General features: G+C 49.0%; 2 protein-coding genes across 4 annotated transcripts; both read right to left on the bottom strand.

The window, feature by feature from the left end:
* Positions 1–225: 225 nt before the first annotated feature.
* On the bottom strand, positions 226–23,948 carry LOC309332995 (uncharacterized protein). Of its 3 annotated transcripts, XM_081846415.1 has the most exons (9): positions 23,912–23,948; positions 20,934–20,986; positions 3,912–3,973; positions 3,551–3,594; positions 1,468–1,544; positions 1,047–1,359; positions 866–942; positions 503–561; positions 226–271 (listed from the first exon to the last, which is right to left on the bottom strand). In XM_081846415.1, exons 1-8 carry the CDS (start codon positions 23,940–23,942, stop codon positions 508–510), a joined length of 711 nt encoding a protein of 236 aa, XP_081702541.1. In that variant the 5' UTR covers positions 23,943–23,948; the 3' UTR covers positions 226–271; positions 503–507. The 3 variants fall into 3 exon arrangements, 2 of the variants coding, with proteins under 2 accessions (XP_081702541.1, XP_081702540.1); XM_081846414.1 differs by having other exon boundaries at positions 241–561; XR_014152351.1 differs by lacking the exons at positions 866–942; positions 1,047–1,359; positions 1,468–1,544; ... (2 more) ...; positions 20,934–20,986; positions 23,912–23,948 and adding an exon at positions 19,821–20,295 and having other exon boundaries at positions 241–561.
* On the bottom strand, positions 13,550–18,638 carry LOC309332954 (elongation factor 2-like). The gene is made up of 6 exons (XM_081846342.1): positions 18,375–18,638; positions 18,111–18,218; positions 16,621–16,974; positions 14,936–15,115; positions 14,701–14,833; positions 13,550–13,809 (listed from the first exon to the last, which is right to left on the bottom strand). The coding sequence occupies exons 1-6, from the start codon at positions 18,621–18,623 to the stop codon at positions 13,616–13,618; spliced, it is 1,218 nt and encodes a 405-aa protein (XP_081702468.1). The 5' UTR covers positions 18,624–18,638; the 3' UTR covers positions 13,550–13,615.
* Positions 23,949–24,429: the final 481 nt, after the last annotated feature.

Raw genomic sequence — 24,429 nt, 5'->3', positions numbered from 1 at the left:
CCGATTGTGGAATAGTCTTCCAAGAGGCTGGCCTTGGTACCATCCTTACACTTCCACGTCTCTTTACCGAGGCCTTTGGCCATTAAACAATCTATGGCCTGTGAAAGGGGAGAGGATTGTTTATTACTATGAACTATTTTTCTAATAGGCTGTATGAGATTCACTATGCTATCCAGTTATTCCCAGGCGGTTGCCACTGGCAGAAAAACGACGCTGGCCAGTCAGCGCGACTCCGCTCCAAGCAGCACTCTTTGAGGGCAGCACGACTGGCCTGTGGGAGAAGAAGACTTGCCTTAGCCCAGGTCTGTCCTCCTTGCCCAAACCTTGAGCACTGCATTCCTTATCAGCTATAGCTCCGCCTTATCCATTTCTGTACTGCTCCCATGTTATTTTGATACCAACTCTCGTAGGAACGCCATGATTTTAAGTCAGAGAGTTGGTCTGGAAGTCTGGAGCAGGGTGTTCTCCCCGCTCCATGCAAATTCTTCCTTCTTCCTCTTACCTGTATTATTTGTGGGGAGGGGGCTTCAGCAGCAGCCACAGCGGTGCAGAAGACATACCCTGCAAGAGAGAAGGAACTCCTGAATGTGTGAATGGTCTGTCACTGACCAAACGACCAGGGGCGGGGCTTCAAGAAGTCGTTGCAGGAAGTCGAATCCCAGGTGAGCCGAGGGCTCTTGGGCTCAAATCCTGTTTGTGGCCAGAGGTGTACCGATGGGGGGCAGGGGGGCGGGCTGCCCCAAGTGCCATCCTGAAGGGGAGTGACATTCGGACGCGCCCCCTGCCCGCGCCCCCCCCCAAACCCGCAAATCGCGAGCGGCAAAGCATAGAGCGGTAAAGCAATGAACCCCCCCTGTCCCCTTACCTGTGAGGCGAGAGGCTCTTGTCTCGGCTCCAGGCCCTCCCGGGATGCGGCGGCTCCCAGGCTGAGCCTTCTCCTCGCTGCAAAACAAAGGGAGACATCAGCCGGAGCCTGGCTCCCAGCCACGCGAGCCCCAGTCTGGGGCAGGAGGGTGGGGACCTGGGAAGGGGGCATTTCATCCTACCTGATCTTATTAACTGCCCCACCCTGGCCGCCTCCGTACGGGCATGTGGGCTCCGCCCCGACCGGCCTGGCACAGAGGCAGCAGCCAAAGTCTCCCCCGGCTCCGGAATCACCCTTGAGGGGTTTTTGATGGGGGGAAACCTTGGCTGCTGCTTCTGCGCCAAGGACGGCCGGGTAGGAGCCATGCCCGTACGGAGAACCGACGGAAGGTGAGGCAGGCGAGGATCAGGTTCAGGCACCGGGAACCGCCGCGATGGTTTCTCATTTTTGATCCCGGGAGCAGGTGCTGGAGCCTCATCCCTGGAGGCGTGGTCCTGTGGAGGAAGCAGAAAACATCTGATGAGAAGGGGCTGGGGCGGATGAAAAACTACTGCCCCATTTTTGATGACCCCCCAAAAGAAGTTCCACATCTGTCCCAATACCTGATGTTTGCCACATTCGCCACGTCCCTCCAGGGATTTCGCCAGCACGAAGTAGATGTTGGGGAAAGACTCCCTCCCTGCAAAGGAAATGGAGGAATCAACAAGCGCCTGGATCCCAGTCTGGCGCATGAGGGAGGGGGGACACGGAAAGGAAGCATTCCTAAAATATGGGGCACTCTCTTTCTTGGCATTTCTTTTTTTTTTTTTTAATAATTTTTATTGGGTTTTTCATTTTATAACAACAAACACACACACAAAGACAAGAACACACAAACACACAAATACAATTGCATACCCTAATTTTCTTTACCCACTTTCATTGACTTCCCCCCACCCCCTCCTCTTACATCCCAGTTACAAAATTAATTCAGCAAGTTCTTACCTAACCTCTTAAAGATATTCATATTGTTTTTAAAAATTAAATTCTTTTTGTTTATCTATATTCAACTTATCCAATTCTCTTATAATCATTGATTTCTTTTTTTTTTTAAGGTCGATCTAACTTCCCCTCCACAAATTTTCCCTTTATTATATTAATTATAGGTCACATTGACCAAATAAAACAAAACATAACATTTTATAGTTCTATTCTCTCTCTCCCCCCCCCCCCCGCCCCGGTTTCTGTCCCTTCCCAGACAAATGTCCAGAAAAAAAACAAACAAAAAATAGTTCTTAGCCCGGATTTCTCACGTCCGAGGCGTCTGATTCTCTGTCAGTCCCTCTCTGCCAACTATATTGGTAGTCCTCTTTGTTGGTCCTAAGACCCCGAAGGAGTTCAGTCAGAGTCACATCATATTTTCTTTCATCCAGAATGTTAAAGAGTGTTTGCTGTGAAAGACCATCTAGTTTTCCATACTCAAGAGGAAAGTCCCAATCATGTTGCTTTATTCTTTTTAGTTTTAATATTCCAAGTACTCCAGGGACTTCTCTCTTCTTCTTTCTCATCTTTCGCAGGTTTGTAATCCAAGGGTCTTCTTGCTCATACTCTAACAATGCAGATTCCTGGTTGATATTTTCCACTTGTAGTGTCTGAACTCCTTCTTTCTTCTCTGTCAATTCCAAAGGCATCTCTTCCTGCTCAGCTGCAGAGTTTTTATCATGCGTCTCCTTTGTGCATTCAGCAGAGTTGTTTGTTTCAGAATTCAAGGTCATAAAAACTTTACTCAGAGCCATACTCTGCTCTTGCAGGATTCCCACGAGAAAGAACATTTTTTCTATCTCCACCAGTAATTTTCCCTCTGCAGCCATTGTAATGTCACTAATTCCCCCTAGGGGGCTTTCAGTTATTTAGTAGTCCTTTTCCAATAATCTGTTACTTTGTTATTATCAATACTTTGTTTCCAATCGCCTCAGTCCAAATGTATCAGCTTTAGTTCCAAGAGTTGTTAAATAACCAAATTCTTTACTTTGTCCGCCCGTTTGACAGCTTCTTTGACAGCTGTCAAACTCCTTTCACTTCTTCCTCCGGCACCCAAATAGGACACTCCCGGGTTTTTTGGGGGGGATTACACACAAAGTTCCAAAATTCCCTTTCTCTCCAGCGCAAAATCTTCTTCTATCAAATTTGTGAAAAACTTTTAAATCATCAAAACAGTATTCATTCCGCCTTAATTCTCCGTTCCTTGCTTTAAATCGTCTATAAGTAGAGGGGGTGCGGACTTCCCTTTAACACATCCCCCGATCGTGCCGAATTCACAGGATAAAATTTTTAAAGTCCAAATTCCACTACTCACGGGTCCTTTGTTATCCAGTCCAAATTTTGGGAAGAAAGTCAGCGCTCTCCGGCCATGGCTTGCGGCTTCACTCCACTGAGGTAGCGGTCTACTCTCAGCACCACGCCACTCTCCGTACCCTCTCCGCAGCCTTTAAAAAGGCTCTTCGTGGGTCGGGGAGGGCGCTTAAGGTGCCCACCGAGTCACCAAGTCCGCAGGCTTCCGCGCCTGCGGTTTCTGAGGGTCCCCGTGTCGCCGGCACGGCAAGACCTGTCCTCAGTAGAGCCGATTCCCTCCGGAGCTCGGAGGGAATCCGCCATTAGCCGTTCGCGCTAACCCGGAAGTCTCTCTTTCTTGGCATTTCCACTTACCTGAAGTGGGAGCCTTTCCCCCCTCGTGCTGGCGGGCCTCTCGCCTAAGGAAGAAACAAGCTCTGTTAGTCTGGTTGCTTGGAGGAGTTGGAACCAAATAAATATACAGATGATAATATTCATTATTATCACCTCTATATTTAGACATGTTGGTGGACAAATTTTGGAGTCGATTTTGTGCCCCACCCCTCACCTGCGCCCCTGGCGGGGGCCCACCTCGCCACCCCCTAGCTAGGGCCCTGCCTGGACCACAGAGAAAACCCTCTTCATAAAAGTACAGGGATCTCTAAATCAGGCCTTCCTCCTCCACCCCCAAGATCCCTGGGAAACACTTCCCCGGCCACACAAGGTCACAACATACCTCTGGATTTTGCTTGTTTTCTCTGCACCGCTGGGCTGCTGCTGCTTCCCCAAACCACGGCCCTGCAAAGGAAGAAGGACATTGTACTCTCTAGGCTGCCCATGCCCACGTCACCACAGGCTGCCAGCCTGCTCCTGCCTGGGCACCTGACCCCTGGCTTGGAAGGAGGGGGGCAAGGGGCTGGGGCGAGATGGGACTGCAACCCCCCAACCCAGCCCTGTTTCGCGCAGGTCAGCGCCATGACCTCCCTGCACATGTGGGGAATGGATTCCCCATGGAATTAACCTACCACAATCTCCAGAGGTGCCCCTCCAGCCTCCTTCATAGTTGGTCGTTTCAGGAGCCTTTTATGTCCTAGGAGACAGAAAGGAAAATAAAAACCATAGGAAGAGGTTACAGGTGGGAAGACTTACAACAGCTTATAGAAATGACACCAAAGAAGGATGTTCTTCTCATTATAGGGGATTGGAATGCTAAAGTAGGGAGTCAAGAGATAAAAGGAACAACTGGCAAGTTTGGCCATGGAGTTCGAAACGAAGCAGGGCAAAGGCTAATAGAGTTCTGCCAAGAGAACAAGCTGGTCATCACAAACACTCTTTTCCAACAACACAAGAGATGACTCTACACATGGACATCACCAGGTGGGCAGCATCGAAATCAGATTGATTATATTCTCTGCTGCCAATGATGGAGAAGCTCTATACAGTCAGCAAAAACAAGACCTGGAGCTGACTGTGGCTCAGATCATCAGCTTCTTATAGCAAAATTCAAGCTTAAACTGAAGAAAGTAGGAAAAACCACTGGGCCGGTAAGATACAATCTAAATCAAATCCCTTATGAATACACAGTGGAAGTGAGGAACAGGTTTAAGGATTTAGATTTGGTGTACAGAGTGCCTGAAGAACTATGGATGGAGGCTCGCAACATTATACAGGAGGCAGCAACGAAAACCATCCCAATGAAAAGGAAATGCAAGAAAGCAAAGTGGCTGTCCAACGAGGCCTTACAAATAGCGGGGGAGAGAAGGCAAGCAAAATGCGAGGGAGATAGTGAAAGATACAGGAAATTGAATGCAGATTTCCAAAGAATAGCAAGGAGAGACAAAAAGGCCTTCTTAAACGAGCAATGCAAAGAAATAGAGGAAAACAATAGAATGGAAAAAAAACAGATCTGTTCAAGAAAATTGGAGATATGAAAGGAACATTTCGTTCAAAGATTACCAAGGACAAAAGTGGTAAGGACCAAACAGAAGCAGAAGACATCAAGAAGAGGTGGCAAGAACACACAGAGGAATTATACCAGAAAGATATGGATGGCTCGTACACCCCAGGTAGTGTGGTTGCTGACCTTGAGCCAGACATCCTGGAGAGTGAAGTCAAATGGGCCTTAGAAAGCACTGCTAATAACAAGGCCAGTGGAAGTGATGATATTCCAGCTGAACTATTTAAAATTTTAAACGATGATGCTGTTAAGGTGCTACACTCCATATGCCAGCAAGTTTGGAAAACTCAGCAGTGGCCAGAGGATTGGAGAAGATCAGTCTACATCCCAATCCCGAAGAAGGGCAGTGCCAAAGAATGCTCCAACTACCGCACAATTGCACTCATTTCACACGCTAGCAAGGTTATGCTTAAAATTCTACAAGGCAGGCTTAAGCAGTATGTGGACCGAGAACGAAAACAAAAACCATCCCAATGAAAAGGAAATGCAAGAAGGGGGAGAAATGGAGGCAGTGAGAGATTTTACTTTCTTGGGCTCCATGATCACTGCAGATGGTGACAGCAGTCACGAAATTAAAAGACGCCTGTTTCTTGGGAGGAAAGCAATGACAAACCTAGACAGCATCTTAAAAAGCAGAGACATCTTGCCGACAAAGGTCTGTATAGTTAAAGCTATGGTTTCCCCTGTAGTGATATATGGAAGTGAGAACTGGAGCATAAAGAAGGCTGATCGCCGGAGAATGGATGCTTTTGAATTCTGGTGCTGGAGGAGACTCTTGAGAGTCCCATGGACTGCAAGAAGATCAAACCGATCCATTCTGAAGGAAATCAGCCCTGAGTACTCACTGGAAGGACAGATCCTGAAGCTGAGGCTCCAAGACTTTGGCCACCTCATGAGAAGAGGTGGCCATCTTTCTCTACCAACTCTCACTGTCATCTGACAGGCATCCCCTTTAAAACCAGGGGGGATCAAAGTGTGCTGGGATGAGGCCCCCGTGGGTCAGGCCAGAGGGGGCTGTGGGGGTGTGTGGTTGTGCCTCCCCTTCTTCTGCATCTTGCTCCCCCGCCCGTTCCTTCAGCTGCTCGAGAGAATCATAGCATGGCAGAGTTGGAAGGGGTGCCAAGGGGCATCTAGTCCAACCCCCGGCAGTGCAAGGATCCTGCCCACAACCAGCCCTGGCTGGGCTCCACACTCCCACCACCTTCCCAGCTGGATGCACAGACCCCTTGCCATTCTGCATGGGGTGGGGAAAGGGGAGAGAGAGATGTTTTGCTCCCTAGAATCATAGAATCATAGAGTTGGAAGAGGCCACAAGGGCCATTGAGTCCAACCCCCTGCCAAGCAGGAAACACCATCAGAGCACTCCTGACATATGGTTGCCAAGCCTCTGCTTAAAGACCTCCAAAGAAGGAGACTCCACCACACTCCTGGGCAGCAAATTCCACTGTCAAACAGCTCTTACTGTCAGGAAGTTCTTCCTAATGTTTAGGTGGAATCTTCTTTCTTGTGGTTTGGATCCATTGTTCCGTGTCCGCTTCTCTGGAGCAGCAGAAAACAACCTTTCTCCCTCCTCTATGTGACATCCTTTTATATATTTGAACATGGCTATCATATCACCCCTTAACCTCCTCTTCTCCAGGCTAAACATGCCCAGCTCCCTTAGCCGTTCCTCATAAGGCATCGTTTCCAGGCCTTTGACCATTTTGGTTGCCCTCCTCTGGACACGTTCCAGTTTGTCAGTGTCCTTCTTGAACTGATGTAGCCTTATGAGGCTTTGCCCTCGGGTGGGAAAAATATTGCGCCTGGGAAAGGGAAGTGGGAGTCAACAGACACTCAAGGAATAGTTTCGGAGAAAAGGCTTTTATTTCTACCATCCATGAACTGGTAGAAGGAGCAAGTGTGATAAGTCACAAAAAGCATGCACGAAATTCACAGTCATGTGCACAAGCATATATACCCCTTTCCAGTTCCTTCCTCCTTTCTCCTCCCTCAGGGGTCCTCTGAGCATGAACAGAAAGCTGTCTTGGGACTATTGGACTCTTCCCAGGAAAGGGGTTTCAGAGTGTTCAGATATGTTTCAATCTCTTGTTCTGGAATGGTTCCCAGACAGAAAGTAAGTTGCAATGTGGTTCTTTAGCAAGGCCAGAAGGCATCAGAAAGGCCTGAGAAACAATGGACTGTGTTCCCTACCTTTGTTGCAATCTTTTTAGTTACAGCAAGCAGAATGTTTCTGATGCTTAGCTAATGCCTTTTAGCTGCTGAGAAAAATGATTTTGAAAAGCTCTGAGAAGCTTTGAGCCTGCTTTGGTGGGGGGTGACTTCGGGCCTAGGTGGGGTCACCTGTCCTCACCTTCCTTCACTGTGGTGCCCAGAACTGGACACAGTACTCCAGGTGAGGTCTGACCAGAGCAGAATACAGTGGCACTATTACTTCCCTTGATCTAGATGCTATACTCCTATTGATGCAGCCCAGAATTGCATTGGCTTTTTTAGCTGCCGCGTCACACTGTTGGCTCATGTCAAGTTTGTGGTCAACCAAGACTCCTAGATCCTTTTCACATGTACTGCTCTCAAGCCAGGTGTCACCCATCTTGTATTTGTGCCTCTCATTTTTTTTGCCCAAGTGCAATACTTTACATTTCTCCCTGTTAATATTCATCTTGTTTGTTTTGGCCCAGTTCTCTAATCTGTCGAGGTCGTTTTGAAGTGTGATCCTGTCCTCTGGGATGTTAGCCACCCCTCCCAGTTTGGTGTCATCTGCAAATTTGATCAGGATGCCCTTGAGTCCATCATCCAAGTCGTTGATAAAGATGTTGAATAAGACCAGGCCCAAGACAGAACCCTGTGGCACCTCACTAGTCACTCTTCTCCAGGATGAAGAGGAACCATTGATGAGCACCCTTTGGGTTCGGTCAGTCAGCCAGTTACAAATCCACTGAGTGGTAGCATAGTCAAGTCCGCATTTTACCAGCTTCTTTACAAGAATATCATGGGGCACCTTGTCAAATGCCTTGCTGAAATCAAGGTAGGCTACATCCACTGCGTTCCCTTCATCTACCAGGCTTGTCCCTCCGGACATGGATATGAGAGCCCTGTCAATATCTCAAGGGCGTCCCATGGAGGAAGCTTGTCTTCTCCTGCTCCAGAGGCCCTCAGGACCTGAAGCCATGACTTCAAGCGACCAGAAAGGAGATTCCGACTCCAGGAAGAACTTTCTGACAGCAAGAGCTGTTTGACAGCAGGAGGAAATCCCTCGGAAGGCGGTAGACTCTCCTTCCTTGGAGATTTTCCAGCAGTGCTTGAACGGCCACTTGCCATGGGTTCTTGAGCTGAGATTCCTGCATTGCAGGGGGTTGGAGTAGAGCGTGTTACTTCCAGTCGGCCAGTTGGTGTTAAAGAAGGATAGAACTTTCTTTATGTACGCTACAGCAGCAGCAAGAATACTCATCGCAAAGCATTGGAAGACACAAGACCTACCCACCTTGGAAGAATGGCAGATGCAAGTAATGGACTACATGGAAATGGCGGAAATGACTGGCAGAATCCGAGACCAGGGAGAAGAGTTGGTGGAAGAAGATTGGAAGAAATTTAAAATTTACTTACAGAAACACTGTAAAGTTTTTGAATGTTAATGGCATTGAAATGAAATGAAGGGGTTCTAGTAATAAGGCATAAGAATATGTAAGAATGGACTGATAATAGATGAAAAATTGAAGCTATAATATGTGAGGAAAAATAATTAAGGATAAACTAACAGGATATGAATTTGCTGAACCAATCTTTAAATGGAATACAAAAAAGGGAGGCGTGAGGAAGTCATGAAAACAAGTTAATCAAAGACGAGATATTAAAAAAGAGGGATTTTTGTTTTTTGTTTTTTCTTTTTGTTCTATGTTAAATGCTTGCATTTTTGTATTTTGGGGTTTTGGGGTTTTTTTGTATCTTTCTTGTGTTTTTTCTTTTATGTGTTATAACTTCTTTACTGTTAAAATGTAATAAAATATCATTAAAAAAATAAATAAGTGTGTTACTTCCAGGTTTCGATGCTTGCGCATGCGCCGACACACAAAATGATGTCACGCGCATGTGCAGAAAGGCAAAAAGCGACGCGTGCGTGCGCAGATGTGCCGTCGCTAGTTACGTTCACTTCTGGAAGCGAATGGGGCTCCGGAACGGATCCTGTTCACATCGTGAGATACCACTGTACTGTAGCATATATTTAACACAAAAAACAGCGGCAGTTTGTTTTTGACAAAGGACAGCTGGACAGATAAAGGGCCCCATTACCTTCAGTAGCTTCGGGCCTCATCAATCCTAAATCCGGCCCTGCGTCGGACGTTTAGCTTCCAAAGAACATTTGCAAACCAGAACATTCATTCCGGGGTTGCAGTATTTGGGGACCGGAATGCAAGGCGTTTGAGATCCAAGGTATAACTGTATGTTCTTTTAAATATTTTTTTTTTCTCCGTGAAAAAGACCCTGATGTTGGGAAAGATGGAGGGCACAAGGAGAAGGGGATGACAGAGGACAAGATGGTGGGACAGTGTTCTCAAAGCTACCAGTATGAGTTTGACCAAATTGCAGGAGGCAGTGGAAGACAGGAGTGCCTGGCGTGTTCTGGTCCAGGGGGTCACCAAGAGTTGGACACGACTAAACAACAAGAAGTCACCATGTTCCCTAAAGCACTGGAGGTCAGTTTGTCCAGACCTTGCAACCCACCTCTGACTTCCCAAGCTGCAACATGGGACCGACTTCCGCATTTCTCCTTACAGTTTACACTTAGAGGGGGAGGAAAGTGGGGAGGCGGGTAATTCACTGGCAACCAATGTACCCAAATTCACTGGCATCCCTTGGGCTTCAGACAGTACATGGGTAGTTTTAATTTCGTGACTGCAGTGATGATGGTGCCAAGAAAGTAAAATCTCTCACTGCCTCCATTTCTTCCCCTTGTATTTGCCAGGAGGTGATGGGACCAGTGGCCATGATCTTAGTTTTTTTGATGCTGAGCTTCAGACCATATTTTGTGCTCTCCACTTTCACCCTCATTTAGAGGTTTTTTAATGGTGACTTTATGGGACAATAAACTCCAACAGCTCCTAATCCTTGGGCATGCCAGCTGGGGCCCAAGGAGTCCAACATCCTCTGGAAACCCCAAGGCAGCTAATGTTCCTCCAGGACGCCTCCAGCTAAACTGGCCACCAGCCAGAGAGCCAGTGTGGTGTAGTGGTTAAGAGCAGTGGACTCGTAGTCTGGTGAACCGGGTTCGATTCCCCGCTCCTCCACCTGCAGCTGCTGGGTGACCTTGGGCCAGTCACACTTCTCTGAAGTCTCTCAGCCCCACTCACCTCACAGAGTGTTTGTTGTGGGGGAGGAAGGGAAAGGAGACTGTTAGCCGCTTTGAGACTCCTTAAAGGGAGTGAAAGGTGGGATATCAAATCCAAACTCTTCTTCTTCTTCATTGTGCCAAGCATTGGGCAAATCTAGTTTAGAATGCAGTGCGCTTGGCGTTCAGGCTTGTAGACACTTCAGAAACCAGGCATGGCAGCAAGAACTCTTGTGGATACCTGTTTTTTGCACCATACCACACTCAGTTATCGGCTGCCTTTTTTGTTTCCTGGACCAATTCAAGGTGCTCCTTAAACTTCCTAAATCAGGAGCGGGAACTGCCCCGAGATCTACAGATAAAGGGCGGTTATATGAATTTATTAAATAATAATAATTCTGCTTGCAAGGCCATTTCCCCCAAACCCCACCCTCCCATGCTAGATAATAAACACAGATCACAAGGGACGGGTTGATTTTTGCTTGGAGCAGTGTGTTCGCTGTGCCCATCAGTTGGGCAAAATGCAGGGTTGGGACTGGCAATACACAACGCCCTTTGTGCAGCTGTTGGGAGCCCTCCATAAGGAATTTTGACAGGTGGAGCAACTCACATGTACATGATGCTGTGCGATTGACCTGTGGGTTGCCCCACACAGCCAGTCCGCCCACTCGGTGGGGTCAGGTAGTAAAGATCCCCCAAAGCCCAAACGATTTCCCACCTGAATATATCGAACATGAGCCTCCCCAAACACAAACTTCAGGCTGAGTCTACCTTAAGAGCCATTAGGCTGGCAGGTACCAGCAGACGCGGGTGGCGCTGTGGGTTAAACCACAGAACCTAGGACTTGCTGATCAGGTCAGCGGTTCAAATCCCCGTGATGGGGTGAGCTCCCGTTGCTCGGTCCCTGCTCCTGCCAACCTAGCAGTTCGAAAGCACATCAAAGTGCTAGTAGATAAATAGGTACTGCTCCAGCGGGAAGGTAAACGGCATTTCTGTGCGCTGCTCTGGTTCGCCAGAAGCGGCTTAGTCGTGCTGGCCACATGACCCGGAAGCTGTATGCCGGCTCCCTCAGCCAATAAAGCGAGATGAGCGCCGCAACCCCAGAGTAGGGCACGACTGGACCTAATGGTCAGGGGTCCCTTTACCTTTACTTTTTACCAGCAGGCCAGACTGTGTGACCTCAGTGCTTGCAGATATCAGGCTGTCTCAATAGACAATGGAGTGCACCTCCAGGGGTGAAATCAAACCACTGTTCGCAGCACCCAAGTGACCACCCCAGGGCGTAGGCCTGGGCATTGAATATGGGGGTCGTGCGCTGCCGAGATGACAAGACTCACTGATGGGGTCCAAAGGAAAGCAGAGCAAGACACCTGGATGCAGGTGTTGCAAGTGTACAAGCGCCACCCACCCATTTTAGGGAATCCATTTAGGATTGGGGCAGTTTACTCCTTAACCCTTTCTTCTCCCAAAGGTATCTTGGCAAGGCAGGAGAGGTTTAGTGATTAGAACAAATGTCAATTTCCCATTTTTCCCAATCACAAATTCAGTTCCATGTTTGATTTTCAGGGTGGTGGTGGGGCGTTTGCTTGTTCCTTAAAAGCTCTAATGAAAATTTCTCCCAATACCCAGATTTTCATATGCAATTTTGCTCATACACACATTATGCAAGCAATTTCCTGTAATATACAGTAATGCAGTTTTCTGCCATTCGTTTCAATGTCCACTTTAGCCTAATTTAGACATTATGGCATACGTTGGGCTGGATTTGCTCAATTCAGAGAAGTGTGACTTTCAAAGGATAGCCATTGTTTTGGTTTGCCTATTGTTTCAGGAAACATGAAACAAGTCCACTTATTCAGTGAAGTGTATATACCTCTTAATTATCGCAAAGATATCATTCACTCAATCACTACTGGTCTTTATTCATGTCTGCGAGAGTCCCCAGGCGACCTATTTTGATTGCTTGCAAACAGGTTCGATTATATCTATTCCTCATCGAGCCTGCTGTTTGCAAGGGAAGAGGGGGTGGTTACAAGTTAATGAGCACTCATCCTGATTTGCTTGCTGGGACTTTGCGAAAACCATCCTGTGTGTTTTTGACCAGCTATTCACAAAAATTAAACCCAGAGGCCTTCAGCCGCTAATGCTCCACAGGTTGAAATTCTATTGTCTTTTGAAAAGACCGACCCTGGGTTGCAGGACAGTGATATATGCCAAAATCAGGGAGCTGTGAAGCTTCAAGTCAAGGACCGCTCATCTTTTTGAGGCCTGTGGGCATTATCTGCCGAACCAGATCAACTGCTGTGGGCACCACACACTGCAGCCTGGTCTATGGGCTACAGCTGAATACTTGCCGCGGGCCTCATTACAACAGCCCTGCAGGCGCCAGCAAAGGACTGTGTGCCCACATGCAACCCCTGCACTAAGCGCACCGTTTTCTAAGTAAAACTGCTTTCGTACAGCACAGATGAGCTCCCCCCTTGCTTCTAAATGTGTGGGCTCAGGTCTCAACGGCTCTTAAAGACATCCAACACAACAGGCAGCCTCGTCTTATTAAATTTATTATTCCAGTGGTACTAATACATTGATTTGCACAATGACACCCATTTAGCAGAGAGGCTGCGGGCCTTCTAGCTTTTGCCCAACTAGAAAAGCCTCTCTCTCCGCCCCCCCTTTTCTCTCCCAATCCTAAAAGAAAATTCCTCCAGACTGCCCCCCCCCAATCTAATCCAGTATTTGAGTATGGAATGAAATTTCACACACCCTTTTCTTTTCGGAAGTTTGCCTGTCCTCCCCAAAAGCCAGGTCCCCCCCCCCTTCACTTGGCTCCGAGCGTCAAATAAATATGGAGGCGGGCAACGTTTCAGTTGCATCAAATGGAAATGTATTTTTGGAAGTTCTAATGGCACTGGGTGAGCGGCCCCGCTAGTTCGTGTGCAGACGGCCGGGAACCTCTAAGGCTGAATGCAGACACAGCTCTTTATAAAATCTGCCCCGAGACGGAAGATCAAGCAAGGAACTGGCCCCAATGCCTTTTGCAAGACAGCTGCGGCACTGATGTTATTATGCAAGTTAAATTTGGAGTCCCACAACATACATTTTTAAATTTATTCTTTTACATCTGGTGTGGCATTTTTAATTCTGCTTGGTTGATTGGTTTTTACAATTTGTCCAGGAAGTTATCTAGTGCGGGAATGCCCTCCTTCAGCCCTTTGCGCTTGCGGGTCTCGGCGACCACCTGGCAGGGGCGGCTGGTGTTGTCAAACGGGTCTCCGGGCAAGATCTGCCAGTGGTCAAACACACACTGGGGGAAAGCCTGGCCACCTGTGTTGGATCTCAAGTCAGCGGTGAAGCCTGTGAAGAGGGAGGGAGGGAGAGAGAGAGAGAAGAGTTTATACTATAAGCAAACAAAACTGTACGATAGAAATACAGGTGTTCAAATTTACCCACACACCCCACAACCAGCTCCTTGTCTTAACTAAAAGCAGCATCCTAGAGGCATAAGGCAAAGGGACCCATGACCATTAGGTCCAGTTGTGACCGACTCTGGGGTTGCAGTGCTCATCTCGCTTTCTTGGCCAAGGGAACTGGCGTACAGCTTCCGGGTCATGTGGCCAGCAGGACTAAGCCGCTTCTGGCAAACCAGAGCAGGGCACGGAAACGCCATTTACCTTCTCGCTGGAGCGGTACCTATTTATATACTTGCACTTTGCCGTGCTTTCGAACTGCTAGGTTGGCAGGAGCAGGGACCGAGCAACGGGAGCTCACCCCGTCACGGGGATTCGAACCGCCAACCTTCAGATCGGCAAGTCCTTGGCTCTGTGGTTTAATATTAGTGATAATTTATACCCAACCCATCTGGCTGAGTTTCCCCAGCCACTCTAGGCAGCTCTCAACAGAATATTAAAAACACGATCAAACATCAAACATTGAAAACTTCCCTAAACAGGGCTGCCTTCAGATGTCTTCTAAAAATCAGATAGTTTATTTCCTTGACATCTGATGGGAAGGCGTTCCACGGGGAGGGCACCACTACTGAGAAGGCCCTCAGAGCTGGGCCTCAGTGTCCAAGCTGAACAATGGGGGTGGAGACGTTCCTTCAGGCCATTTAGGGCTTTAAAGGTAAGTACCAAAACTTTTAGCCTGGGAGACAACCTCTGATCGATCCTTCACACCTCCAGCTGCTGACAAAGGTCACCTGGAAGATGCAAGTGCCAAGGGAGGCTGATAAAAGCTGACACTTACCAAAGGACTCGTTGACAGGAAGATAGGCCTTGACCACAAACATGGGGGTGCCGGCCACCTGGGACTCCTCAAAGACGTGCCCCCGCTTCCTGTTCAGCACGCCATAGATGCCACCCACAACCTGTTCTGGGCACTGGAAGGGGAAGAAAGCGGGTATATGTTACAGCACTGCACGGAGTCAAGCCAGCGGGCTGCTGCCGCCTCTTAAGAACGCAGCCTGCCTCCAGTTACCCACCTGGATCTCCACAAGGTAGATGGGCTCCATGAGGCGGGGCTGAGCCGTCAACACGCAGGCATAGAGGCACCTTCTGGCCGTGGGAATGATTTGGCCACCTCCGCGGTGGATGGCGTCGGCGTGCAGGGTCACGTCGTGCACGTCAAAGCGGACGGCGCGCATGTTCTCGCAAAGGGCACCCTGGAGAAAAAAGAGGGTTTGGGGGTGGGAGAGAAAATCATTTTCTAGTTTGCATTCAACCCAACTTTTCTGTCCTTCCTCTAAAGCAGGCAATGTAGTTTTTTTTTTTTAAAAAAAAAGCAATTAAGCACTCTGCCATAGCAGCCAAGAAGCAAAGGAAGGGCCAATGCCTCCTTCAGCTTATGGCCAGCCTTCTTCCTGCAAACTGTCAGAGCCAGGAGGAGGAGGAGTCGCCCAGGGGGACCAGAGGATGGGAAGAGCGTGATCTACTAAGGGGCAGAGAATCGGAGTCTAGATATGATGGAGAGCAGCAACAACTGAGAAAGGATAGGCATAATATTTTACAAGGACGGGAAGGAACATCATAGACAGAATAACTGTCACACACAGGAGGTTTAAGGTAACATGTCAATACGAATAGATGCCGTTAATACTGCAGTTGTTGTATAAGGGATTGTTATTTTAACTGGAGTGTAATTGAGATGGGTAAGATTTTTGGAACGCAGAAATAAAGCAAATAATCAAACCATCAATTCCAGCACACAGGAGGCCACCTAAATTATTTAATTTGGCATCTGAATAATTGGAATCAGCAATTGTATATACTTTGGCATTGTTATAATGAGGCTATCACTGGGTTATTGTAATTGAAAACTAATGATGACTATTATATATAAAAAGAGAGAATTGGAGACTAGAAACAGGGGAGATGCAAATATCCTTTGATTCCCTTTCCATCCCTGGCCTGCAGTACAGTCGTCCCATGGAATCGGAAGGGATCCCAGAGGTCATCTGGTCCAACGTCTTGCAACGCAGGAATCTTTTCCCCTATGTGGGACCAGAACCTACGACCCGGAGGTTGAAAGCCTCATCTTCTACCATCTCCCCACTGCCCATGGCAGCTCCTCCTGAGGAAGAGGGTGTGTGTATGTGTGTGTGTGTGTGTGTGTGTGTGTGTGTTGGGCAGTACCCAGGCCCTCAGAGGGGGAACGGACAGAGCACCCAGCAGGAGGACGGGGAACTCGGAGACGACACCCCCACCCTCCTCGATCACGGAGAAACGCAGGCCAAGCAACACCCGGCAAGGAAAAGTGAACCCCTTAAAAGGACGCCCCTTCGCAACTCAGGGGGAGGCAAGAGGAAATCACATACGAGGCTGATTCAACTTCCTAAAGCTGGAACACAGCCTTGAGGGGCTGATGTGACAAAGCACTCAAAAGTTGCAGGGAACCAGGCAGAGGGCCTGTGGAACGCCCTCCCACCAGATGTCAAAGAGGAAAACAACTACCAGACTTTTAGAAGACACCTGAAGGCAGCCCTGTTTAGGGAAGCTTTTAATGTTTGACGGACTATTGTATTTTAATATTTTGTTGGAAGCCGCCAAGAGTGAATGGGGAAACCCAGCCAGATGAGCGGGGTGCAAGTAATAAATTATTATCCGTTCCAAGAAGGCAGGACGCAGACAGCCCACCGCCCTGCGATGAGGGGCGCCCACTCTTGCTTACCTCCTTCGTGGCCCACTGGAAGCCTGCCACAACGCTGTCCTTGATCTCGTTGAGGTACTGCACGCCCTTGGTGATGTCCGTCAGGATGTTGGGGCCAGTGCCGTCCGGGCCGAAGCACCAGATCTTGCGGGCCTCGGCCACGTCCCACTCGTACTTCTCGGCCAGGTAACGGGCCCGTGTCTTCAGCTCCGGGCGGGCCGAGACGTCGCCTTTGTCGATGTCCTCGGCCAGACCGTCGGGGAAGGGGAGGGCTTTCATGTACAGGCGGTTGTGCTTGTTGGGAGACTTGGAAAGGCACAGGACACTCGACTCCTCGCTGACCGTCTCGCGGTAAGAGACCACCGGGTCGGATTTCTGCCAGAAAGATTAAATAATAATAATTTTTAAGTCCCTAGCTGCTTCAAAGCCAATGCGGACTGTCTTTATTGCATCTTGTACATTGCCTTGAGATAATCTGTAGCAATGGCTTTGTTTTTATTTATTATAATTTTTTAATTAATTTTCTGTTTTACAATTTAGAATACTCATTTTTTACATCCTTAAGAAATCAATGACTTCCTTTCTTCTCTTTTCACGGTTTATAAATCCCTGCATATTTTACAAAAGCTATGCCATTCAGTATTCCATTATTGCATCCATCAAAACTTTTTGACACAGTTGAATTTATCTTAATGCTGACAGCGTTTTCAAGGGTACACAATTTTGACTGCATATATTCAAAAAATGTTTTCCAATCTTCTCTAAACATACGCTTTCCTTGGCCTCTTATTCTATATAGAAGACATCTGAAGGCAGCACAGCTTAGGGAAGCTTTTAATGTTTGACAGACTATTGTATTTTATTATTTTGTTGGAAGCCACCCAGAGTGGCTGGGGAAAACCAGCCAGATGGGCAGGGTATAAATAAAAAATTATTACCATAATTATTATTATTATTCATTCTAGTAATGCTCCTGAATGCCACTTGCTGGGAACCAAGAGAGGGTGAGAGTGCTCTTATGGTCGGGTCCAAGACCGGGTTCGAGACTTGTCACGTGGTGCAATTACCGTATTTTCCGCCCTATAGAACACACTTTTCCCCCTCCAAAGATGAAGGGGAAATGTGTGTGCGTCCTATGGGCGAATGCAGGCTTCCGATGAAGCCTGGAGAGCGAGAGGGGTCGGTGCGCACCGACCCCTCTCGCTCTCCAGGCTTCGGGAAGCACTGCACAACCCTCGGGAGACTGGCGTGGCTTGGCGCCAGTCTCCCGAGGGTTGCGCAGAGCTGCCTGCAGTCCTGGGCTTCGCGCAGCTCTGCGCAAGCCTGGGGAGACCGGCGCGACTTCCCGCTGGGCTCCGTAGGCTTGCGGATAGCAGGCTGTTCTGGGGTCGGGGGAAAGCTTGGGCTTCCCCTGCGCCTGGGGGATAATTTTTTCCCCCTTTATTTCCAGCCCAAAAAACCTAGGTGAGTCCTATAGGGCAGTGTGCCCTATGGGAGGAAAAATACGGTACCTTAATTGGAATGCAGGCATGGTCCTCCTCAAGATCCTTCAGGCAGATCTCCAGATGCAGCTCCCCAGCGCCAGCAATGATGTGCTCCCCAGACTCCTCAATGATACACTGGAAGATGGGGAAGAGTGAAAGGAATGAAGCAGGAATGAGGCCCAGCCCAAACCGAGAAGCGTCCCCCATCCCAAAAACGACAATGTGCTGCCCCCCTGTCATCTCCCACACCTAAAAACCCTTTGAAGGCCTCGATGGGTTTTCTACGCTCACCTGCACCATGGGGTCAGACTTTGCCAGCCTCTTCAGCCCCTCCACCAGCTTGGGCAGGTCGGCTGGGTTCTTGGCTTCCACGGCGATGCGCACCACGGGGCTGACGCTGAACTTCATGACGCGCAGGTTGTGGGCGTGCTCAAAGGTGGTGATGGTGCCCGTCTTGACCAGGAACTGGTCGACGCCAACCAGCCCCACGATGTTGCCGCAAGGCACGTCCTCGATGGGCTCCACGTAGCGGCCCATCATGAGAATGGTTCTAGAGAGGGGAGAATGAAATTCAAGTAATAAGGTAAAATAAGAATATGTAAGAATGGATTGACATTAGATGAAGATTTGAAGTTAGAACATATGACGATGAATTTAAGGGTAAATCAAGAGGGTATGAATTTGCTGAACTAACTTTGCTGAACTGCTCTGGGGGCAGACTGGCGTTCTTTTGGAATGAGCCACTGCCAGGGGGAAACTACAGGAACGGCTAAGGGAGCTGGGCATGTATAGCCTGGAGAAGAGGAGGTTAAGGGGTGATATGATAGCCATGTTCAAATATAGAAAAGGATGTCACATAGAGGAGGGAGAAAGGTTGTTTTCTGCTGCTCCAGAGAAGCGGACACGGAGCAATGGATCCAAACTACAAGAAAGAAGATTCCACCTAAACATTAGGAAGAACTTCCTGACAGTAAGAGCTGTTTGACAGTGGAATTTGCTGCCAAGGAGTGTGGTGGAGTCTCCTTCTTTGGAGGTCTTTAAGCAGAGGCTTGACAACCATATGTCAGGAGTGCCCTGATGGTGTTTCCTGCTTGGCAGGGGGTTGGACTCGATGGCCCTTGTGGTCTCTTCCAACTCTAGGATTCTAGGATTCTAAGAAATGGAGGCAGTGAGAGATTTTACTTTCTTGGGCTCCATGATCGCTGCAGATGGTGACACTGCATTCCTTATCAGCTATAGCTCCGCCTTATCCATTTCTGTACTGCTTCCATGTTATTTTGATACTGGCTCTTGTAGGAACGCCTTGGTTTTAAGTATGAGAGTTGGCCTGGAAGTCTGGAGCAGGGTGTTCTCCCTCCTCCGTGCAAATTCTCCCTTCTTCCTCTTACCTGTATTATTTGTGGGGAGGGGACTTCAGCAGCAGCCACAGCGGTGCAGCAGTCCTACCCTGCAAGAAAGAAGGAATCCCTGAATGTGTGAATGGTCTGTCACTGACCAAACGACCAGGGACGGGGCTTCAAGAAGCCGTTGCAGGAAGTCGAGTCCCAGGTGAGCAGAGGGCTCCTGTTTCTGGCGAGGGGCGTACCGATGGGGGGCAGGGGGGCGGGCTGCCCCAGGTGCTATCGTGAAGGGGGGGGTGACATTCTGACGCGCCCCCTGCCCGCGCCCTGCAAACCCGCAAATCGCGAGCGGCAAAGCATAGAGCGGCAAAGCAATGAACCCCCCCTGTCCCCTTACCTTTGAGGCGAGAGGCCGTTGTCTCGGCTCCAGGCCCTCCCGGGATGCGGCGGCTCCCAGGCTGAGCCTTCTCCTCGCTGCAAAACAAAGGGAGACATCAGCCGGCGCCTGGCTCCCAGCCACGCGAGCCCCAGTCTGGGGCAGGAGGGTGGGGACCTGGGAAGGGGGCATTTCTTCCTACCTGATCTTATTAACTGCCCCACCCTGAACTCCTCCATGCGGGCAGCATCTGGGCTCCCTCCCGACCGGCCTGGCACAGAGGCAGCAGCCAAAGTCTCCCCCGGCTCCGGAATCACTTGGGAGGCGTTTTTGATGGGGGGGAGCCTTGGCTGCTGCTTCTGCGCCAGGTACGGCCGGGCAGGAGCCATTCCCGCATGGGGAACGGAGGGAGGGTGAGGCAGGCGAGGATCAGGAACCGCCGGGAACCGCCGCGATGTTCTGCCGATCTTTGTCCCGGGAGCAGGCGCTGGAGCCTTTTCCCCCTCGTGCTGGGGGGCCTCTCGCCTAAGGAAGAAACAAGTTCTGTTAGTCTGGTTGCTTGGAGGAGTTGGAACCAAATAAATATACAGATGATAATATTCATTATTATCACCTCTATATTTAGACATGTTGGTGGACAAATTTTGGAGTCGATTTTGTGCCCCACCTCTCACCTGCGCCCCTGGCGGGGGCCCACCTCACCACCCCCTAGCTAGGGCCCTGCCTGGACCACAGAGAAACCTTCATAAAAGTACAGGGATCTCTAAATCAGGCCTTCCTCCTCCACCCCCAAGATCCCTGGGAAACACTTCCCCGGCCACACAAAGTCACAACATACCTCCAGATGTTGTTGGGTCTCGCTGCACCGCTGGGCTGCTGCTGCTTCCCTAAACCACGGCCCTGCAAAGAGAGAAGGACCTTGTACTCTCTAGGGGGGCAGAAGAAGCACCCCTGCCAGGCTGCCCAGGCCCACGTCACCACAGGCTGTGGGCGCCTGACCCCTGGCTTGGAAGGAGGGGAGCGAGGGGCTGGGGCGAGACGGGACTGCAACCCCCAACCCAGCCCTGTTTCGCGCAGGTCAGCACCATGACCTCCCTGCACATGTGGGGAATGGATTCCCCACCATTAACTCACCACAATCTCCAATGGTTGAGTCATGCTTTGCCGCCTCAGCAGCCTCTTTTGTCCTAGGAGACAGAAAGGAAAATAAAAAAGAGGAAAGGTTACAGGTGGGAAATGTCCGGGAATCCCAAAGTTTAAATTCAGAGACCTAGACTCAGGATCCAGCCTGGACCTCAACCTTTCTCTGTTCCCTCCCTGTGTCCTATTAAAGATTGTAAGCCCCTCGGGGCAGGATCCTTTTGATCAAGGGTCACGCGCAGCGATGGCGCAAAGAAATAATAGGAAAGTAATTTCACCAGGCTCCTGCCCCATGCAAGCTGAAGCCTGCTAGGCTCCATTCCCTGAATACTCCAAATCGTCCACATCCTACCATTTCTTTCTTTCTAGGGTTTAGAGGTGTCCCCTACAAATTCAGAACAGTCTTTTGCCAACGCAGGATAATAAAGTGCATAAGTTTGGAATAGAGTAGTTGCTTTGGGCTCCTTCACAGATCCCTGCCTTGCCGTGGCGAAGGGGCTTGAAGAACTCAGAGAAGCTATGAGCCATGCCATGCAGGGCCACCCAAGATGGACAGGTCATAGTGGAGAGTTTTGACCAAACGTGATCCACCTGGAGCAGGAACCAGCAAGCCACTCCAGTATCCCTGCCAAGAAAACTCCATGGACAAAGACAACAGACATATAAAAGTTATGACGCTGGAAGATGAGCCCCTCAGGTCGGAAGGCGTCCAACATGCTACTGAGGAAGAGCGGAGGACAAGTACAAATAGATTCAGAGCTGATGAAGCAGCTGGGCCAAAGCTGAAAGGACGCTCAGTTGCGGCTATGCCTGGAAGCGAAAGAAAAATCCAATGCTGTAAAGAAAAATATTGCATAGGAACCTGGAATGTAAGAACCATGAACTTTGGTAAGCTGGATGTGGTCAAAAATGAGATAGCAAGAATAAATACTGACATCCTGGGCATCAGTGAACTAAAATGGACGGGAATAGGCGAATCCAGTTCGGATGACCATCATATCTACTACTGTGGGCAAGAAACCCGTAAAAGAAATGGAGTGGCCCTCATAGTCAACAAAAGAGTGGCGAAAGCTGTACTGGGATGCAGTCTCAAAAATGATGGAATGATCTCGATACGAATCCAAGGCAGACCTTTTAACATCACAGTAATCCAAGTTTATGCACCAACTACTGGTGCTGAAGAAACTGAAATTGACCAATTCTCTGAAGACTTACAACACCTTATAGAAGTGACACCAAAGAAGGATGTTCTTCTCATTATAGGGGATTGGAATGCTAAAGTAGGGAGTCAAGAGATAAAAGGAACAAGTGCCAGGTGTGGCCTTGGAGTTCAAAATGAAGCAGGGCAAAGGCTAATAGAGTTCTGCCAAGAGAATAAGCTGGTCATCACAAGCACGCTTTTCCAACAACACAAGAGACGACTCTACACGTGGACATCACCGGGTGGGCAGCATCGAAATCAGATTGATTATATTCTCTGCTGCCAAAGATGGAGAAGCTCTATACAGTCAGCAAAAACAAGACCTGGAGCTGACTGTGGCTCAGATCATCAGCTTCTTATAGCAAAATTCAAGCTTAAACTGAAGAAAGTCGGAAAAATCACTGGGCCTGTAAGATACATTCTAAATCAAATCCCTTATGAATACACAGTGGAAATGGGGAACAGGTTTAAGGATGTAGATTTGGTGGACAGAGTGCCTGAAGAACTATGGATGGAGGCTCGTAACATTATACAGGAGGCAGCAACGAAAACCATCCCAATGAAAAGGAAATGCAAGAAAGCAAAGTGGCTGTCCAGCGAGGCCTTACAAATAGCGGGGGAGAGAAGGCAAGCAAAATGCGAGGGAGATAGTGAAAGATACAGGAAATTGAATGCAGATTTCCAAATAATAGTAAGGAGAGACAAGAGGGCCTTCTTAAATGAGCAATGCAAATAAATAGAGGAAAACAATAGAATGGGAAAAACCAGAGATCTGTTCAATAAAATGGGAGATATGAAAGGAACATTTCGTTCAAAGATTACCAAGGACAAAAGTGGTAATGACCAAACAGAAGCAGAAAACATTAAGAAGAGGTGGCAAGAATACACAGAGGAACTATACCAGAAAGAAATGGATGTCTCGTACACCCCAGGTAGTGTGGTTGCTGACCTTGAGCCAGATATCCTGCCAGCATCTTAAAAAGCAGAGATATCACCTTGCCAACAAAGGTCTGTATAGTTAAAGCTATGGTTTTTCCAGTATTGATGTATGGAAGTGAGAGCTGGACCATAAAGAAGGCTGATGGCCGAAGAATTGATGCTTTTGAATTCTGGTGCTGGAGGAGACTCTTGACAGTCCCATGGACTGCAAGAAGATCAAACGTATCCATTCTGAAGGAAATCAGCCCTGAGTGCTCACTGGAAGGACAGATCCTGAAGCTGAGGCTCCAAGACTTTGGCCACCTCATGAGAAGAGAAGACTCCCTGGAAAAGACCCTGATGCTGGGAAAGATGGAGGGCACAAGGAGATGGGGACGACAGAGGACGAGATGGTGGGACAGTGTTCTCGAAGAGACCAGCATGAGTTTGACCAAAATGTGGGAGGCAGTGGAAGACAGGAGTGCCTGGCGTGCTCCAGTCCAGGGGGCCACGAAGAGTCGGACACGACTAAACGACTAAACAACAACAACAAGTTGCTTTGGGAGACAATAATCAGGCATAGCCCAGCTCTGTGAAGCTTGGAGGTGGGTTGTGAGGCATCTGGGCTTTAGCACTACAGTGGTACCTCGGGTTAAGAACTTAATTCGATCTGGAGGTCCGTCCTTCACTTGAAACTGTTCTTAACCTGAGGTACCGCTTTAGCTAATGGGGCCTCCCGCTGTCGCCGTGCCACCGTTGCGCAATTTCTGTCCTCATCCTAAGCATCCTGAAGCAAAGTTCTTAACCTGAGGTACCATTTCTGTAGAAGCCAAGCCCTGGCTCCGTGGCTCACCTGAACAAAGCGAATCCTCCTGCCGCCACATCCTGACAGCAATGGTGGCTGTTCTGCTGTTTCTCAGCCCAGCTCAGCTCCAGCCCCCCCCCCCGTGCCCCCTTCTAGAACCCACCGCTCTCAACCGACTCTCACCTGCCCCCCCCTCAAACTCCCTTTCCCAGCCTCCTTCCATCTTCCGTCTCCACCAGAATCCCTCTCTCTCTCTCTTCCCCCTCCCTCCCTGCTTGACATTCCCTTTCGAATTGTAATAGCATCACCTCCATTGCCATATTGCAGAAACAGGGGAAGAGGGGGCTGATGGGGAAATGTCCAGGAATCCCAAAGTCTAAACTCAGAGACTCTGACTTATGTGTCGCAGGAGGACTCAGGATCCACCCTGGACCTCAACCGTTCTCTGTTCCCTCCCTGTGTCATACAAAAGATTGTACTCCCCTCGGGGCAGGGACCTTTTTGTCAAGGTTCTAGTTACAGGCAGGTAGCAGTGTTGGTCTGCCATAGTCGAAACATAATAAAAA

The sequence above is a fragment of the Podarcis erhardii genome (genome assembly GCF_964252035.2).
Source record: "Podarcis erhardii genome assembly, chromosome: 18".
Classification (NCBI taxonomy): domain Eukaryota; kingdom Metazoa; phylum Chordata; class Lepidosauria; order Squamata; family Lacertidae; genus Podarcis; species Podarcis erhardii.
This window is presented reverse-complemented; position numbering and strand designations above follow the sequence as displayed.

Bases quoted from the DNA above. Each gene is read 5' to 3' on its own strand.
- LOC309332954 (XM_081846342.1), bottom strand. From the start codon at position 18,623: ATGATGGGCCGCTACGTGGAGCCCATCGAGGACGTGCCTTGCGGCAAC. The intron at 18,219-18,374 runs GTGAGCGTAGAA...CCCATCTTCCAG, and splicing joins AGTCTGACCCCATGGTGCAG to TGTATCATTGAGGAGTCTGG. The intron at 13,810-14,700 runs GTAAGTGTCAGC...CCCTCTTCACAG, and splicing joins TCCTGTCAACGAGTCCTTTG to GCTTCACCGCTGACTTGAGA.
- LOC309332995 (XM_081846415.1), bottom strand. From the start codon at position 23,942: ATGTGGCGGCAGGAGGATTCGCTTTGTTCAG. The intron at 3,595-3,911 runs GTATGTTGTGAC...TTTCTTCCTTAG, and splicing joins AAAACAAGCAAAATCCAGAG to GCGAGAGGCCCGCCAGCACG. The intron at 943-1,046 runs GTAGGATGAAAT...TTTGTTTTGCAG, and splicing joins GGGGCAGTTAATAAGATCAG to CGAGGAGAAGGCTCAGCCTG.